The sequence below is a fragment of the Odontesthes bonariensis genome, chromosome 6 (assembly GCF_027942865.1).
Source record: "Odontesthes bonariensis isolate fOdoBon6 chromosome 6, fOdoBon6.hap1, whole genome shotgun sequence".
In the NCBI taxonomy this organism is placed as follows: domain Eukaryota; kingdom Metazoa; phylum Chordata; class Actinopteri; order Atheriniformes; family Atherinopsidae; genus Odontesthes; species Odontesthes bonariensis.
The window spans coordinates 36849676-36868820 of record NC_134511.1 but is presented as its reverse complement, the minus strand read 5'-3'; the positions used below and the strand labels follow the sequence as shown (position 1 = coordinate 36868820).

At 41.3% G+C, this 19145-nt stretch overlaps 1 protein-coding gene across 2 annotated transcripts in view; it reads left to right on the top strand.

Annotated features, from left to right (window-relative positions):
• Positions 1–11680: 11680 nt before the first annotated feature.
• Positions 11681–19145, top strand: part of tcf7l1b (transcription factor 7 like 1b) — a 30643-nt gene continuing 23178 nt past the window's right edge. For both annotated transcript variants that reach the window (XM_075468618.1, XM_075468617.1), the window contains exons 1-3: positions 11681–12600; positions 12721–12793; positions 12891–13018. In XM_075468618.1, coding sequence (XP_075324733.1) covers positions 12415–12600; positions 12721–12793; positions 12891–13018 — 387 coding nt within the window. In that variant the 5' untranslated portion in view covers positions 11681–12414. The remainder of the gene's footprint in view (positions 12601–12720; positions 12794–12890; positions 13019–19145) is intronic.

Here is a 19145-nt window from a genome sequence, read left to right as displayed (position 1 = left end):
GTAGTGAAACTTACATGTCAAGTAACAATGGCAGTATAACGGTTTGAAAATAGTAAAAGGTTTTTGCTTTATATTGCATGTAGAAAAAATGACCCCACAGCAGTTCATGTTCAGCTGCATAATATGAGTCTTCAGTTTGTGCTGGCCTGTTGAACCCAACATCTGTTTGCACCAACACAAAGCACAAATATTACATCGGAGCATTACTGGATTCTGAACTTGTCTCTACACAATTAGCCAACATAAACCATCCATTTATCCATCTGTTTTCTATACCCGCTTAATCCAATTCAGGATCACAGGGGACTGGAGCCTATCCCAGCTGCCATTGGGCAAAAGGTGGGGTACACCCTGAACGGGTCTCCAGTCCATCACAGGGCCAACACAGAGACAAACAACCACACATGCTCACACTCACACAATTTAGAATCACAAATTATCCTAACATGCATGTTTTGGCAGTGCAAATAACCACACCCCTATGCAGCCTAACATGAACCACAATTTTTGTCAATAAAAGGACGATCCTTTAAGAAAACATTTCATGACATTTCAACTGAGAGGATCTTAAGCCCTAAACTCCAAGTTTTTAAGGTTCGATCCCATGTTTAGTGTCCTGCTTTGGCCTCTCCAGCTCAAGCAGACAGCTGCCACTTTAAATCAGCACATGACCCAGAAGGACAGATGCATTTAGCTTTTAGATATGTCTATTTCTAAATTCAATTTCCAGTTTTACCATCATGTGTTGTCTTGTTCACTTGTTTTAATGTAGATAAGTTTCACAAAGCTAATAAAAAGATACTGTCATCAGCTGATGCTTTTTATGCCAATATGCTCTGTGCCTTTTGCTCTCTACGTGACACTTTTCCTGCATGCAACTAAAGCTTGCTCAAATGTGGTTGGTCAATAACTTGTACTACAAATGAAAACCAGAAGCGTCCAGTATCAAAAATCTTTTCTCTTGCCTACAGATTCTGTATTGTATAGCCTATTTATCTGCAGAAGCTGTTTTAAGAAGTTACCTCTTGAAAGTGTTCTGACAGGAACTGCTGGACACTGAAGAAGTTTCCCTTGAGGATTTCGGTCAGAAAAGCTGTCTAACATGTTGGAAACATTGTGAAAGAACTATTCTAATCTAAACTACAAGTTCTTTTTCCAAACCTCACCACCTAGTCTTGTCACATAAACTCAATAGCCAGCTGATAGAAAGCTATAAATGCTTTCAAGAAATCAAATGATAAGGGCAACTAAGTCTGAAAAAATGTTGCTTCAGATCATTCAGGTTTGTGAACATTTGATTATGCACAGCTCTCTTAAAGTCTCGCCACAACATTTTTATCAGGTTGAGGTCTGGACTTTGACTGGATCATTGCAAAACTTTGATTATTTTCTTTTCAGACATTCTGTTGTAGATTTGCTGCTGTGTTTGGAATCATTGTCTTGTTGTATGACCCTATAGCACTCAAGCTTTAGCTGTTGAACAGATGGCCTCACATTTGACTCAAGAATCTTTGATATACAAAGTTCATGGTCAACTCAGTGACTGCGAAATGCCCAGGTCTACGGTTGTGAAACAAGCGCAAATCATCACCCTTCCATCATCAAGCTTGTCAGTTTGTGTGGGGTACCTGTGCTTACATGCTGTATTTGGTTTTCTCCAACCATGTGCCATGTATTCTGACTAAAGGGCTCCACTTTTGTCTCATTTGTCCAAAGGAAATTGTTTCAGAAGTCTTGTGGTTTGTTCAGAGGAAAATTTGCAAACCCAAGTTGTGCTACCATGTTCATTTTAGAAAGAAGATGTTTTCCTTTGGCATCCCTTAAAAAACTGCTTGAAAAGAACGCAGCAGGACTGGGGCTCAAAATAAATGGAGGGAAAACCAAAATAATGCGAGTTAACAACAAAAGCACAAGTCCCATAAACATCAGGGACAGCCCATTAGAAGAGGTAGACAAATTCACATACCTAGGAAGTGTAATTGCAGTGGATGGTGGAACAGAAGAAGATGTGAAATCAAGAATAGGGAAGGCAAGAACAGCATTCAACATATTAAATAAGATCTGGAAAGCCAAAAACATTTCACTCAACACCAAGCTCAAAATCTTCAACTCCAACGTCAAAACAGTGCTGCTATATGGATCAGAAACCTGGAGGACCACCAAACAAATCACCAATAAGCTGCAGACCTTCACCAACCACTGCCTAAGACGCATCCTCAGGATCTTCTGGCCCAACTGCATCAGCAACACCAGCCTGTGGGAACGCACCAAGCAGGAAAAAATAGAGGCACAGCTCATGAGGAGGAAGTGGAGCTGGATTGGACATACCCTGCGAAAAAACAACACAGCTATAACCAAACAGGCATTAACATGGAACCCACAAGGCAAAAGAAGCAGAGGGAGACCCAAGAACAACTGGAGAAGGAGCACAGAGATGGATGTAAAGAAGAGGGGACTGTCGTGGAAACAGCTTGAGAAAATGGTACAAGACAGACGAGGGTGGAAAGTCTTCATCAATGGCCTATGTTCCGAAAGGAATATAAAGGCCTAAGAAGATCCCTTAAAAAAGCTCATACACACTATACCTTCTGACTGTACTGTCATCAGTACTTTAACATTTCAAGTGCTAACTGAGGGCTGTAGAGTCTGAGATGTAAGTCATGTGGTTGTTTGCTTTTTCTCGAAGCATTGTTCGCTCTGACCTCAGGGTGAACTTGCTGGGACGTCCACTCACAGGAAGAATGACAACTGTCTCGAATGTTCCCACTTGTTAATAATCTTTTTCTTTGTAAAGTGTTGGACTCCAAATTGTTTCGAAATGGCCTTATAATCCTTCCCTCATGAATGAACTTTTCTCAGATCATGCTAATGTTTTACACAATGCTCCAGACCAGCAAACAACCAACATTTCTGATTTTATAGAGGTGCTCACACCTGCTGATGAGCAATTAATCAAGTGCTTTGATTCATGAATTTGATTATCAGCACTTGGCTATTACTTAACTTCCTAATTTCCATGGGAGAGTGAAGAATGTGCTTACATTTTCACATACTGCTTCTGCTTTAGTTTATGTGAAATCAGTAATGACTGTGTAACATGCCATGCGTTGCAGCTCATTCGAGGTTGAATTTTCTCTCATTTTAGGACCTGGTAAGGATTATGTTTCTCATGTTCTGATATGTAAAACCTTACAGTTGAAAAAGGGTGTGGTTTCTTTTTCACATGACTATAGGTTCATATTACACAATTGTGTCACAATTCCGTCATCATGGTTTATCCTTACTAATGGATAGTGTTGATGGATGATAGAAGGGAAATTTGACTGAGAGTATAAACGTCTCTTGGATGAGTCATTTCAAAACACAGTTGGATAGTTTAATGTTGCACATTTAATGTTTTTCTTCTTTTGAAGGTTGATTTCAAAGTGCTAGTACATGAGTTAGTTCAGCAGAAATATAGCTAAGTAATTGAGTAGATTAATCGATTAAATGCAGATGATTGCAGTCCATCTTTACATATTTGTGGTATTCTAATGTTCTTTGGTTATTTGAACACTTGTAGAGTCTAATGTAAGACAAGAAAATCGTGAGGGTAACATGAGAAACAAAAGACACAACACATGGCCGTCTTTATTTTTCAACCACAGGCAATTATGAATATAATGCTCCCAGTTCAAGTTACGTGTTATGAATCTTCCTCGAGGCCTGACCCTCACCTCACTTTGCCCTGTCATATCGGGTTAGGTGTTAGACTGGTGCAAGGATGTGACAGCTGGAAATGGTTTGAGGATATCTGGACAGTTTGTTTTCAAAGCACGCAATGGGACTGGATGAGAGACACGTGTGAGTTCGCCCTTGGCTGCAATCTTTTGTGTCTCATGTTGATTAAATGGTTACTTGGAATGTTGTCACCATTGAATACCTGTAATGCAGCATATTTAGAGAGTACTTAGTGTTCAGTCTGATCGGAACAGTGCAGGTATCCCAGTCACATTATCCCAGTTAATTGGCCTCCTCTGTGTTTTGAGCACTTTGACCTATCGGGGATTCATTTCCTGGTCTGTTGTGTTTCTAAGTGTGCAACAGAGTTTCTGGCATAATTTGCACTCTTACTTCCCAATCCCTCTCAGATGGAGGGGTGCTTTTCCTTTCTTTATGACCAAATAAATCTGACCGGTGCCAAAGAAAAAAAAGTTGGGGGGGATTAAAATTCCCCATTCGCTGTCTTGAGGAGCCCAGCTGCACTGCACTGTTTGTTTTCCACAGTGCACAGTGCAGCTGCAAAGTCGAGCATTACAGAGAGGTAGGCCAAAGCAAAGCAGAAAAAGAGGACTTATTTTTGTTGGCACATATCTTCCCATTCACTGTGATAATTGTGTTGTGGAATTAGAAAGCAAGAGCATGTTTTTCTTCATCTTCACAGAAGCTCTTTTTCTCACAATGAAATTCTCTTTTGTCACCACAGTCAACTTTAGAAGGCGTGGGTCTTCTACTAGCTGCACAAACAGTAGTACGTTAACAGCACGCATAACAACAGAAGTAGACTGTCGCCACAAAACAAAGAAAGATACGTCTACGTGGATTAAAGATTAACAATATTTACAGTGGTTTAGTTACACCAAGATCATTTAACAAACAGAAGTTATTTTATCAGCCACACATGAGTGGACACTCAGTCACACAGCAGAATGAGAGGCGTCGATGTACTTACAGATAACATGGGATGAAATGTGGTGTAGCAGGTAAGACATGTCTGTGAGCAATATTATCTGGGCTGCTCGGGTGATTCTCAGAAAATGCTATCTGAATGTAAATGAGCATGGCTGCCCAGCAGGTTTATAAAACCTCACTTTCTCAGCTGAATGTGATCGCTCAATACCTGCCATGACCTTGGTGCAAACTATGACCGAGAAGACACAAACTGGGGATTGCTCTTTGTTTTATAATTCAGCTATGGTCATGCTGTTTCTCTTGACATGTTTTTTAAAGATTTCTTCTAATTCAGCTGTTCAATTTTGTATTAGCAGTCCCTGAAGGCAAAACTCTTTCACCTCAAATGAACATAGCCCCTACAAAAGACCTAATGTAAGTGATACTTAACAGCACATCTTGAACCCAAATCAGTGTTGAATTGATCAACTTAACAACACGGTATTTCTCATCTTCAACATTACACCTTTGATTGTAAACTTGTTCACATCAAGCAACAGCAACCATGTCTCCATTGGCAGAGCTTGCACTCACACTCACACCCACACACAAACAGACTTTACCAGCTGCAGATATTCAAGCATGAGTCAACCACCATGGAGGGTTGTGCTGTGATGAGGTAGCAAAAAGATGAACCAAAAAGACATCCCTAATAATAAGTTATCCATGAGAAAACAAAAGTTCTTGTGGACTGGGAATTAGTTTGTCTTCTCCTGTGAATACTTGCATACAAAAAACAGCGAGGACGCTAAAAATATTCAAAAAAACTTGTGGTGCAGTTTCCCAAGGCTAGAGAAAGGAAATAGACTGACAGTTTCTCCCTGACCCCTTCACTACCCCCCTGTAACCTCCTAACAACCCCCATGGGGGATCCTGTCTCTATGTGTAAAACAGACAGTCAAAAAGCATCCTGGAAACTTTAGAGGCACAAAAACAAGTGGACATGAGGAAGTCCAATAAGCTTGTACGTGGAGGACCAAGTCGGTAGATAATCTCAAGGCCACACAGACCAGGCGCCAAGCCTACAGAGCCTAAAAGCTGTGCGCCCCCGCTCTGTAGCATGGTCATTGTTGTCTTTGGAAAGTAAGCAGCTCCAGTGAGGCCAGTGGTGTGAAAGCCACCTCTCTTCTTAAGTGTCTGCTCCAGACCCTGATGTTGACATACAGGGCAGGTGCAGCTGCTCTATAACTGCACCAAGTATAACCCCCTCAACACACATGCACACATACTCTCACATTCAAAAACACACACACACACAGCTTGGATGTCACAAGACAGGGTTATTTGGACAAAGACAAATCTACCATTTTCTTTAATATCTCTGCAACAATCAGCGCAGGGCTGCTGAGTTAACACAGAGCCCACAGAGATGAAAACAAAGGATGGATTCTTCTGGCTTGAAGATGGCTATGGGAAATGGCAAGGATGCCAGGGCTGATAAGTGACCGAGGGGCTCAAGTTACTTCCAGCTGTCTGCTGCCATGCATGCCTGTGCGGAATGTATGGTTCACACATAATGCAAACCATTTCATTTGTGTAACGCTCATAAAAATCTGGTGGACATATTAAATAAAGTCAACAGCCTCTGACTTGGGCAGGGTTTGCATCACGGGAACTAATCTCCAGTCCTCTAAGGAGCAATGCAGTCCGTCCTCAGCTGAGAAAACACAGACAGTTGAAGACTGTGACCTTGCAAACGATAAATGGATCAATAAAACCAGGGAATATCCGAAAATCTGGATACAGCATCTGGAAAGAGTCTGACTCAGATTTTCTAGACAATTATGGTAGTTTGCAAGGCTCAACATAGTAAATAATGTCCATGAGGACCTGTTGGCATTGTTGGCTCTGCTTATGTTTTTCCCCTTAACCATAAAAGCCAGATTTCCATATGGACACAGCAGAATGAAAAGTATATTTGTCTTGCATTTAAAAGGATGGTAAATTAAAGCGAATGTAAAATAAAGCCTGTAAAAGACTATTACTTTTTAATACTGGCTGCATTTCTGTGCTGTAAACTGCCATACACACACACACACACACACACATGAAAAAAAAAAAAACAGCGCCACACTGCATTAGCATCACCTCAATACCAGTGAGGGCCTCTTCCTGTCCATTTGGAAAATATAAGTACATTTTCAAGCTGCAGCACACTCCAAAAGGAGAGTGCTTTTGGCAGGCTTTGAAGTTCTCAGAAGTAATGCTCCTTAAAAGCATCCTCTGCAACACAGAAAAACATGAACATGTATTTCAGACAAGAGGTGTGAGTGAGCACTTCTTAGCTGCCATGCAAATCCCTACTGGAGGACTTGGACATGTTTGATGTTTTTTTTTTTTCAAAGGCTGATTATGTTCCACCCTTCATATGAAAAATATTAAACTGGCTTTGTAAACATCCAATTCTGAACGAATCCACTCATTCATTCATCATACTTTGCAGTTTTGATATGATCAAATAGAAATAAACAAAATCCACTCTTTTTTTATTTTTTTTTTATTTGTTGTGGTGGACAATCACTTTCTTGTCTGTAAAACAGGACTGTTCTTGAAAAGGATACTGCAAATGCAACAAAACACCAGAGTCCAAGAGAAAGGCAGGAATAAAACTTTGCAGCACAGTCTTTTATTTTCTCCTCTCTGCACAGTTTAGTGTTTCAGCTACACCCTTTGGGCAGTAAAAACTGTCATCTAATCATATCCTCGCACAGTCTTAAATGCCATATACGCCCATACCAGCCTAGAAAGGGGACCTTTCTGTGGATTAAAACGGATATGAGGTTATTTTTGTGAGATCCATGATTGCATGAGGCACTCCCATCCAGACTTAGTGTGATGACTGAGGAGGTGAGCTAATATGGCACAGTGGTGATGCAAAAGAGTTGTGTAAGTTCAGCAGTGGATCCTGCCCTGAAAAAAACAAATGTAAAGATTTATGTCTTCTATCTGTTCATGGTCTGCCATGTCTGTGAGGCATACGTTGGATATATAAACACTTGTGACATGTGATGTGTGATGAAACCTACAATCAGTCTTTTTCTGATTGTGTTTAGTAGACTTCTCCAAAATCCTGTGATGCAATGATATACAAATAATTAATTTAAATGAAAATTGTTTGACACTGAGAAAATAAAAAGACATTATTCTGAATATCATGTGAGCAATTCATTTAAAAAAAAAAAAAGGTATGTCGTACAATGAAAACAATTTTATAAGAATAGAATTGATGAGAAAAAAAAGTAAGATACATAAAATTAAACATCTGGTGGAATCTATTACAAGCTGTTCGATTCATTAGCAGCAGGTGAGTAACAGTGACTGGGTACAGAAAGAAGTTGCAAGACAAGCGGAGTAAAAAACTCTGGGTCTTCGTAAAAAACATTGAAAGTTATTAAAAGATTGAGAGAAGAGGCAGGATTCTGCAGTGGGAATCACTGCTTAGCCTTAGGAACTTTTCTGGAAAACATTGTCAGTGAACACAGTTTGTTGCTTTATCTAAAATACAGTTCAAGTTCAAACTCAAACTATGGAAAGAAAAAAAGATCAAATATATTTAAAGGGCCAGAAGTGTTGCTGCCTTCGCTGGGTTCAAGCTGATTTAAGATCCACTGAGGTGAAGTGGAAATTCACCGGGCGGTTTAATGAATCAAAATTTAATTTTTTTTTCCTTTTTGGAAATCATAGAACCTGCTTCCTCTGGGCTAAAGAGGGATGAAACCATCTAGCTTGTTATCATCATACAGTCCAAAATCTGCTTCTAAGAGTTGCATTATGCACAAGCCATTGATAACTTGTACATCTGTGAAGGCAACATTATTGATGACTGGTATACAGGTTTTGGAGCAGTGGGCTTTTTTCAGGGTTGGGCTAACTTCTTTATATCCGTAGGTTGATTTTAAGCATCCAAACTTTTTCGGAAGCAAATTTTGTATCATGATTGTTCCATATATGAGGTGCACAATATCCTTCGCCTGAATCACCACATCCTCGAAATTCAAGCTGGGAGACAAACAAATTGCGACAGTCTGGATGGCTCTTTGGATAAATGAAAATAAAAAGGGACTTGATTATGCCTAAGAGTCAAATCAAGTGAGACCTAAATCTTAGGAGGAGAGATAGATAGAAGCAACAGTAGCCCATTGTGTGATTTGACATGTCCTCTGTACACTTTAACTGATTGTATTAGAAAACTTGACAGAGTGGGTTTGGCCTGACAAAGCATGTTGGACACACTGCAGCAGATCAGAGAAAAGACAGGGGAACTGATCTAAAAGCACTGAAACAGTAATGGAAGAATATGGTGAGGAGATGGGAATTACTGCTGAATTAAGCTCCTCTTTGATTGGAAACTGATTGGCCGATGGTTGGCAGAACATGAAAGGATGACCTTGAATTCTCCAAAGCGAGTATGGATTGGCACACGGCATCTCTGTCTCTATCCCCACCTATCCTGCTCTCTCTCCCCCACTCTCACAGTCTTTTTCAAATGTACAAACACACACACACATATACACGCACACACACACACACACACACACACACAACACCGCACAAACATACAAGCACTAGCTGACAGGAACACACTTCACACAGAGGAACACATGCATGCGAGCTGGCACACACCACTGCTCCATCTCTTTTTCACACTCTCTTTAGTGAGAAAAAAAAAATGTACACACAGTCACGTACAACATGCCAGAGTTGAGAGAGCAACTTCAAAGTAAAGCAGATGCAGGGACAGCACCCTCTGAATAAATTTTCTGGCCACCAGTCGATCTGCCCCCAGGCTAAGATTGTGGCTGTTCGCATCTCTCCTGACCCCCTCATCAACTCCATGTTTAAACCAATCCCTCTCACGCATTGCAGTCATAGGGAAAGGGAAGCATACATAGGCAAATTAAAAGAGATAAAAAAAGATTTTATATGTTGCAGGTGTGAGGAAATTAATTTCCACCAAATGTTCGGTAATCAGATTAACCGACAAGCCAAAATGCAGCTGATTCTGAGAGGGGGATTTGTCATAGCATACAATTTAAAAATAAATTGAATGTATATTCCTGTAAACTTATGTTGTTTTCAGCAACAAATGAAGGTGCTTTTTTTTTTTTTTATCAACAGGCACCTGTTTTGCTCTTGAAACTGCAACCTTTTCACACCAGAATAAAAAATGACAGAGAAACTGGATATTCATTCTTTAAATTTTTCATACAAATATGATTTCTTACTGTAGCTTTGCAGCTCACTGCGAACTACAGTCTACATACTGCATGCCACACTGTTGAATCTCTCTGTGTGTAAGGTGTCGCTATTCTAGAAATACTCCTGTAGAGCAACTGCTTCTGCATGTCGTTATTATTTTTCTGTGTTTACTTGTTTTAATATTTGATTTCTTTATTAATCATTCATAAAGCCATGGTGCATGAGCACTGGATAATTGTAATCACACCTGCTGGGACATGAGCAGTGTATCTTTTTTCTGACATATAGGCCTATAAGTTTAAAATAAATGCATTTTCTTTGTTTTGTGTTTGTTCAGGGTGTACCGAAACAGTTCTGTAGATCAGTATAAGGGAGTCACAGCAGATTTGATGAACAAAACTTACTGGAAAACTCAGCCGTTACATTCTCTGCATACTGTGCCCCCCCCCAAAAAAAAATCAACAAAAAAACAATGAAGTGTTGCCCCAAGGCGAAATATTAACCTGTGTATGTTCATGGTAGCACAACAATGTGTATTTCAATGCACACAAAAAAGCCTTTATCAGTAGGCTGCAATACACAGAAGATTGCAGCTACACTATGTTGCTTTTAACTGAATAAAAATACACTTACAGGCATGCGCACACACACACACAACCAGAAGGAATTTGGGGATCTAATGAGGCCCTTGGAGACACTGCCGAATTGTCAGTCAACCCTCAGCTTGCTGACATGCAGTCAACAACATCAATGACTTCTTTTCTCAAACAAGGGCAGACTGTCGAACGTCATCAGCAGTAAGAAAAGTCTGAGGTCCATTGGCAGTGGGCTGAAAAAGGTGAACACAGGATATCAGGAAAATGTTCTTAAAGCATAAAAAACTGCTAACTTGTCTGTATTGAACCTGGGAAAACTTCACTTCCATGTCTTTTTTTAATGCACTGTAAGTACATCCCTGCGTTGCTGTTGCGTTTGAGAATTATGTGCAGGAGACTCGACAGGAACAAAAGAATGCGAATGTAGCAACTACTTCCCGTGTCCTTCCAAGACCGCTTGCAAAACCAGGACCATAATCCTGTTCCTCAAATCAACAATGGGGCAATGTGCCTCAGTCTATAGAGGTAGAAGGACAACAGAGAGCCAGGCATGTCCTGCCATGGAAGGCCTGCCTATTCAGCCTCTCGCTGTCCCACCGTCATGCATATAGTTGTGCCATAATAGGCCTTGCTTATCCCAGGTGTTAGTGTGCTTTGTCTTCCCCAACACAGACATGCAATTTGTGTACAAGTGTGTAATTATGACTTTTGCCACTGAAAAAAAAAAAACCTGGCTTGTCATTTTCACCCAGATGGAGGCAGTGTGGTCTCTGGTCCTTGCCTTGACAATACTGATAACATCAGCTGGACAAATAATTTTATATAAACTACTTGAACACCATGAGGGAAACAAGAGATTTGTGCAAAACAATGACAGTTGGAGTATTTGCCATTTCATCTGTTTCTTTATTTTATGTCAGCAACAACAACCACAGTAATGGTAATAATAATTATTATCATTATTATTCTGTTATTATATTTTTTAATAATAACATAATAGTTATTATATTATAAAGTCAACAATTAGTTTGGTTGTCTTCATTTCATTGTGTGGTTTGTGTAGTGGCTGTGCGTCGGGGGCTTGAGGGTTAAGAATAGCTGATCTGCATGGTGCTGAATGAAGTGTCGGTTTTCAGCGCTAACTCCTCCTCTACTGACGGGCTGCGCTTTTCTTCCACTTGAACAACCAAGTAGTTTTCGGAGCACATTCCCCGGCAGCAATGTGGAGGGAAAGGCCGAGCAGCTGAATATTCTCCCCCCCACAGACACACACACACTCCTGCTTTCTGTTGCATTTCTCTCCTTCTAGTTATGAACTTTGCATTTGTTGAGGAACACAGCAAACCGTCCGTCCTCGGGGAAGGCAAGCGTGTCAGAAAGCAGCAGCATAACCGACTCGAATTTTTCTTTTTCCTTCTTTTTTTTCACGTGAGCCATTGTTTTTTTTATACATGGATATCAGGGGGTGAAATCGGACGTGTTGCTTGCTCTTCAGAAGCCTCTCGGTCGCTTTGGGCTGTAGTTTATGTTGTCCCCGGACTCTGTAGGAGGAGAGAAAGCCCCATTCCTCAGGAGCACTAGAAGTGGAGACGTACAAGGACCATAAGTTGTCCGCAAGCTGCGAAGGAGGCGAAACTTTGCCAAGTTGCTGCGCATCCGGCCGCAGACGCCAAATACTCAACTGCTGTTAACTTTAACTGTGGATTATGAACACAATGGACCAGGAAATCCCGTTCAGAGGATGAAAGAGGAGTTTTGAAATATGAATTATTTCTTCTAGTTTACAAACACCAGTGGCACGTTTGGACTACGCTGCTCTGTTAAAGAAAAAAAGAGAAGAAGAAAAAAAAGTCAATTGTTCTCGCGTTTGTTTTTCCTCCTCTTCGATCCCATCGACTGGTGTGCGAAAATGCCACAGCTCAACGGAGGCGGCGGGGATGATTTGGGGGCCAACGATGAAATGATCTCGTTCAAAGACGAGGGGGAACAGGAGGACAAGATATCCGAAAATGTATCCGCAGAGAGGGATTTGGATGATGTGAAATCCTCCTTAGTGAACGAGTCGGAAAACAACAGCAGCTCATCAGACTCAGAGGTAAGTACTCGGCACATATTAAACGCTCCCCGTGGTGCTCAGCATAACGAGAAATGTGATTTAACAGTGTTGAAAGTTTTAATAGTTTCTTCCCCTTCGTGTGCATATCCTCCCTTGCAGCAAGCGGAGAGGCGCCCCCAAACCAGACCCGACTCAGAAAGTTATGAGAAAGCGAGAGATTACTTCAGTGAAGGTAAAGATTTGAACGCACGTAGTGTTTTTAAGACTTTAGTGAGGAAATATGTCACTTGTGTGCCTTGACGAACCCTGACTTATCTCTTCCCCTGCAGCACTGAGAAGACAGCAAGATGGTGGCTTTTTCAAGAGCCCTCACTATCCTGGCTACCCGTTTCTTATGATCCCAGACCTCACCAATCCATACATATCCAACGGTTCGCTGTCTCCCAGCGCAAGAACAGTAAGTGTCCCGGTGGATAAGTTACTTCTCTGCCCTGCTTCCTTTATTCTGTCGCACTTTTTCAAAAACTTTGACCGTGCGTAAAAGTTCCTTGTGCAGTGCCAGACCGCCATATTCCCTCCAAGTGGCCTCTCAAGGAGTAGTACTAACTACTTCTTTGTTCTTTTGGGGGATATAAATTTCCCCCTGCCACCCACCCTCGCAAAGGCTTGCATATGACAACTTTTCATTCGGCACATAGCTCAAACTTATTAATTCTTTATTTCAATGATTCCTTAACGAAAACGCAGCATCACAGAAACTCCTCTTTATTATTTAGTGTCCTTGCCTTACTAAAGCTGATTCTAATAGATGTGCTATCACCATTATTCCCCCTCAGAGAGATATCATTTGGAGAGTAGGGGCCTTTGGTTTTCAAACTTTCACTGAATTGCACAATATTTTTCAGGCATAGACTCCCACTTTGGCAGCTTTCATTTTTGCACTTTTATGTGACTTTTGTGAGGCCTCTCTTCAGTGTGCAGATGAGTAACCACCATCTTAAAGTGTATTTTAAACCCCATTGAGAGGCTTTCTCGGTGAAAGGCTGTTAAGTCATATCCTGCAGTAACTACATTGTAATACCTCGCTTTGACACACATGGGAAGCAGTTGACTGCAGTGCCAGTGACTGACACTATCCAGAGACTTTTAATGTCTAGATAAGGTTGACAGTCTCAAGCAAGTGTTGTTGATGCAGAGTTTGCAGTGGTGGCGTCACACCAGCTGTTTGCAAAGTTGTAAACTCCTTTTAGTATTCAATACTGATTATTGCATTCATTTGCTGCTGATCATTTATGTTTCCTGTGTAGGAAAAGGTTAACTGCAGTGGGATTACTACAGAGAACTTTTTGCGTGTCATTTAGCAGCGATGCATCTCTAAAGAAGACATCCCAAACAAAGGATGTGTGATAGTGATGAGGAAGATTCCAAACAAGCACACAAGGTTTCAGGAAACTTAACCAACAGCGTTTGGGATGGAGACCTATTTAATACATTTTAAATGGGGCTATGCAAACTTCCTTGAAATAATCCCCGCTGGAGAGCTGTGTTTCTCCTAGCATGTCCATCCCCCCCAGCCTTGTCACATCCCCCCAAAAAACAAGTACTTTCGTTAAGGCCTGGCAGGCATCTGACTGAAAAGACCCCCTCCCGCCAACCCACCCACCACCACCCTCCCTCCCCCACCTTTCTGTCTCCTTTTCACTGTTCCAGGCCCAATCCCTTCGCCTCCCCGTACCTTCCATTCAATTAGAAAGGCGTTAGTTGACCATTGTTATTCTGAGCAGTCTTGATGGCTTCATTGGAGGTCTCCATTCGGGCTCATTAACTAAATGGCTACTCTCCACACACTAGATGATGCATGGCACCTTGTAGCTTGTCTGTCTTGTTGGTTTTAGAGTTTAGGAGGAAAACTACTAACTAGACCGATGTAATATTTAGTGATTGTTTTTTTTTTCAGGAATCCTCTCCTCTTACTAATATCTCTGTACAAAGTAACTAAGTATTTCAAAGTAAAGAATTATCTTAGCACTATGGTCTAAACTTGTAGTCTTTGTTTTTCACTTCCTCCTGTTTTCATCCAGAAAAAAAAAAAGTTGAACGTGAAAATGGCTTTAAGCGAAGTCAGAAATAATTAGAGGGTATTTTCAAATCGAGAGGTTTAATCTGCTGTATTTGAAAAAGAAGAATGAGGTCAATGGGACAGAGTGAGCTGGCTGTGTCAATCATCACTGTGGCAGAAAACAAGCAGGCAGACAATAGCTGGCATACTTAGCGGTCGTCTTAAGGTCTCCATATTGCCCTGCCCTCATGGCTTAGTGTGAATGCAGTGAATGTGATTGATGAGAGGCTCAAGTTAGTACCTTTTTAGGCTCGCATTCTGTGTGTAGGGGTTGTTTACACCTGTGGAACACAGCAGTTCATTGCGGTCCGATTTAGTGAACACACACACACACACGTCTGGCCAACAGCATTGTGGAACTGATGAGCTCTATGGTTACATTTATCTTCATTTTGTAGATCTGAATATGCAGAGTAGCTGGAGGGATAATTTGCCAACAGTTTGACTGGGTTTGGGTTGTCACCTCTTTCTGGTCTTGAGAAGCAAACAGTTCTGGTGCTTGCAAACACTTTATGATTTTGTGTGGCTTGGAAAGCCCAGCTGGGACTGACAGATTTGTTTTATAGGCACAGAGTGGTATGTGGTTGTACTTCTGCTGCATGAGACACATTAAAGTTATGTCTGTCATTCAGGTCATGTGATTAATACCAGGCAACAAAATCCACAGGTTTTATTTCCTGGTGGAGAGCTGCAGTTTTATTGCTTTGAGTAATTTCTCTAAACTTATATGTGCACATGTATACACGCTGTAGAACAAACACGAGAATCGTTATGCAACAATTTCACTCAAAAATGTGCTATACGAAGAAAGATTTGAGTCATGAACTTTATGAAAAAATTTGGATGTGGCAACCCCATCATGAGCAATGAGAGACAGGCCTACATGGGATCAGCACAGAGTTCCCCTGAGGGCCAAGCATAACTGATTTAAAGCCTGCTCAGAGCTGACATTCCGCTGTAATCCACCGAGAGCTGAGGAGGAGGTTTTATGTTTGCAGAGATGTTCCACCAGACATCGGCCTGCTGTGCAGTGAACGGCCAGAGCGCCTTTTTTTTTCTCCCCTAAAAAGTCCGCTTGACAAATCCACCTCATTGTTTGTCAGTGGCAGATTTAATTGTTAGACACACACTCTGCTTGACGCCACCTCTTGTCAGCTTCCTCAGCACTTTTAGATAACTCTGCTAGTACATCATCATCATCGTCACTAAAGAGTGAAATGCCTCATGTGTGTGAGAGGTGGCAAGTAAGCGAGAGCGAGGCTGGCCCCTCAAACATATCTTCATCAAATATGCTTGTCGGACACTCATACTCCAGAGCATGATTGTTGAATAGAAAATTGTTTGAGATTGAGATACGAATAGGGAGCTTGTATAAGTCTGAACATGTCAGTGGCTTCGATTGCATGCCTTTCTGGCTTCTTTTTTTCGAGTCTTTCTGCTGCTTTTGGTGCTTAAAAATGTGCAGACAAAGAAAAGTCAACACAGACATTGTCCAGGAGAATAAAAGGGCCTCTCCCTGCATAAGCAAAGCCTGTTTGTGGAGGTGTCTTTTCATCAGGTGGCTCACTTGGCATTTCACTCACCTTGCTGTGTGTGTGTGTGCGCGTAAATGAGCAAACATGCAATCATGCGTGCCTTACGTTTGTCTGTGCGAAGTGTGTGAGCGCTGGGGATTGAGAAAGCGGGGGGGGGGGGGTTCAGGTGAGGCTGTGTGGATATTTTGCAACAGAGGGAACAGTGTACCAGGCTCACACTCTGACAACCATCAATGTTGTATTCCTGAATCTTAGCGCGCAAATATTTTTGCAGCCAAGCACTGTGTCAACAGAGCTGATGTTTTTCACTAGGTTTATAGTTTTCAAAAGATTTTTTTCTTCAAAGGCAAACACATCGACATCAGTCTGGTGGCACTGTTCAATTAGAAACAGATCCCCAGCAACCACAGAAATGTTGAGAGCTCTTGCCTGGAGTGATTAATTTTGAGAATAATCTCTTTGCTTGGTCTTGAAAAAATAACATATATTTTGCAAAAAAAAAAAAAAATCAAGTGATTAACTGTATACTTTTTGATATATTTCACACATGCAAACTTGCTACTTCCATTTGTATTTCCTTTTCATCATGGATGCCCATGTTCACTCCGTAACATCGCTTGCACAGAGCTGTGTGAAATGGTGTCAGTCCTGGTCTGTATCCTTCCCTCTCCGGTCTCTGTGGAAAGCATGAGCTGGCGTCAATTCCTCCCGCTACGCCATAGATTGCTAGTTCACTACCTAACCCACCCACTCGCCCGTTTGACATTAGAAATTCTGTTTATAGCGCTCTCTGGCTTCTCCAGTGCTTGGCCCATCAGGAGCATCTCTGCACCCTTTGAGGAAAGGATAACCAACATCTCCCCTCTCCAGCCGCAGACTCCCCATGTTCAGTGACATCAATGAATCCCTTTGATGTGCCAAGATGAATATGTGTGCAAATGTTTTTTCTTTTTTCTTTTAAATCAATTTATGTGTTTTTCTCATATGCTATGTTTGGCCAACGCTGCTGCTCAGTTTTGGTGCACTGCTTCTCTCGCTGAACATTTGGGCAAAGCTGTGTTTGAGTTTAAATTCTTGCTGGCTTCAGGTGAACATCTCGAACACACCTGAGTTCACTCCACAGTTTCCTCTTTTCAAGCTTTGAAACGGGCATTTGATTTGTTATTGACCCCTTCGTGACAGACTAAGAGCAAAATCCTCCTGCTCTAGAGTTGAATATTAAGGTGTTTCAATAAAGTCAGGATCTGGAGCTGTTTATTGGAGGAAAGCGGTGGACATGCCTGCACATGTCATTGCTCCGCTTTATTGCTGCATTGTAATCCTTAGTGGATGATCATCACTGCAGGTTGCTGTTGCAATGGAAATCAGAAGCATTCTCCCTTTTACACTGTGCAACTGCTAATTATCCCAAAAATGAAAGAATTTTTTTTGTAGGAGAAATAAAGCTCTAAGAGATGGAGGAGTTGGGGTGTGGGGTGGACTCGTGTATCATGTGTTTTGTGAATACCAGCTTAGTCCTGTCTGTTCTGTGGATTTAACCCTGAGTTCTGCTGCAGATGGAGAGGGTAGGGCCCCTGGAATTTGTAAGGAGTTTATAGTTGCACTCAATCAGAGCTGACCACAGTCTTGAAACAGCTTGTCCTGGAACAACTGAAACAACTTTGCAGGGATTAATTGTTAAGATAACGAATCCAATACTATGTTCCGTTCAACCAAAAGAGACAAAAACTTTATTTTGGTTTTAAGTCAGACTGAAAATGTTTGTTGGAATAACTCATCATAATTATTATTATTGTTATTGGTTTTTTTTTAAGAGAGCAATTGGATTAGCTTTAATGAAATGTTCTTTTTAGAGGGTTAAAAAATGGAAAAAAGAAGAAAAAGGGACGATATGTTTGGCCCACAACAAGTGGACATTTTTGCACTGCTTATTTTGAGGTATCAAATGAAAAAGTATAGTATATGATTTATTGATAAAGAAAAAGATTATCACAAAGGAGTTGCTAATTTAAAAAAAAAATTTGATAGCCTATGTTTTTTTTTTTTCATAATCTTTTCATTCGACAGCTCTATCTACCTCTAGAAGACTACACCTCAGTGAAGCTTCCAGATTAAGTTATCATGAAAACAATCCTTACTCGTTGGCATTCTTGTATATATCTGTTTGGCAAGGGGTGCTTTGACAGTAAACTTATTATTTATTGTTATTGTTATTTGACTGCCTTATATAAGTGTATGTGGACCATTCATACCCATGACCACTACTGTTTAGCTCAGCTAAAGAAATGTTTTTTCCCCTCTGTAATTGTACCTTAAACTCCTAGCTCCATGCTAATAAAATCTGATTGTGCAGCAGGAAGAAAACGAAAAAAATCTAAACAGGGTTTCATCAGTCTGGTATTCCAGCCAGCTGTTTTCAGTTTAGCACTGCAGGCAGCAGGAGATCGAGAGCAGGCAGGAGGAGAGATTGTTGATGAGATGTGGTGGTGGGAGCATAAACTGGGGCAGATACGGGTGCTGCTATTCCTTTGCCTGTTATCCCGAGGTGGGCCTGCTTCCAGACCTTGAGGCACTCACTTATCAGAGGGATTCTGTCTCCCACAGAGCACAGCTTCTCCTCCGGAGACCACAATGCTTCGCCATTCCCTTACAGTCACAGTCCAATCAGCGAAACGGCTGGAGGATATCAGATCATGTACGTGTAGCATCAGCACTGCTAAGATTTACATCGGGCTCCTCTTTAGGTCACATACAGGACACATGGTTCGTTAAAGGCCACGTCGTACAGTACGTGTGCAGTGTCAGTGAGGTTGTAGTGTCATACTAAATTAAGAAGTGGATGGATATTCCTCTAGGATGACGGCAAGCAGAGCAGCTGTTCTGCTTGTTGAAGCTCTATATCATCTTTGTTGCTTTCCTCTGAGTTTGCC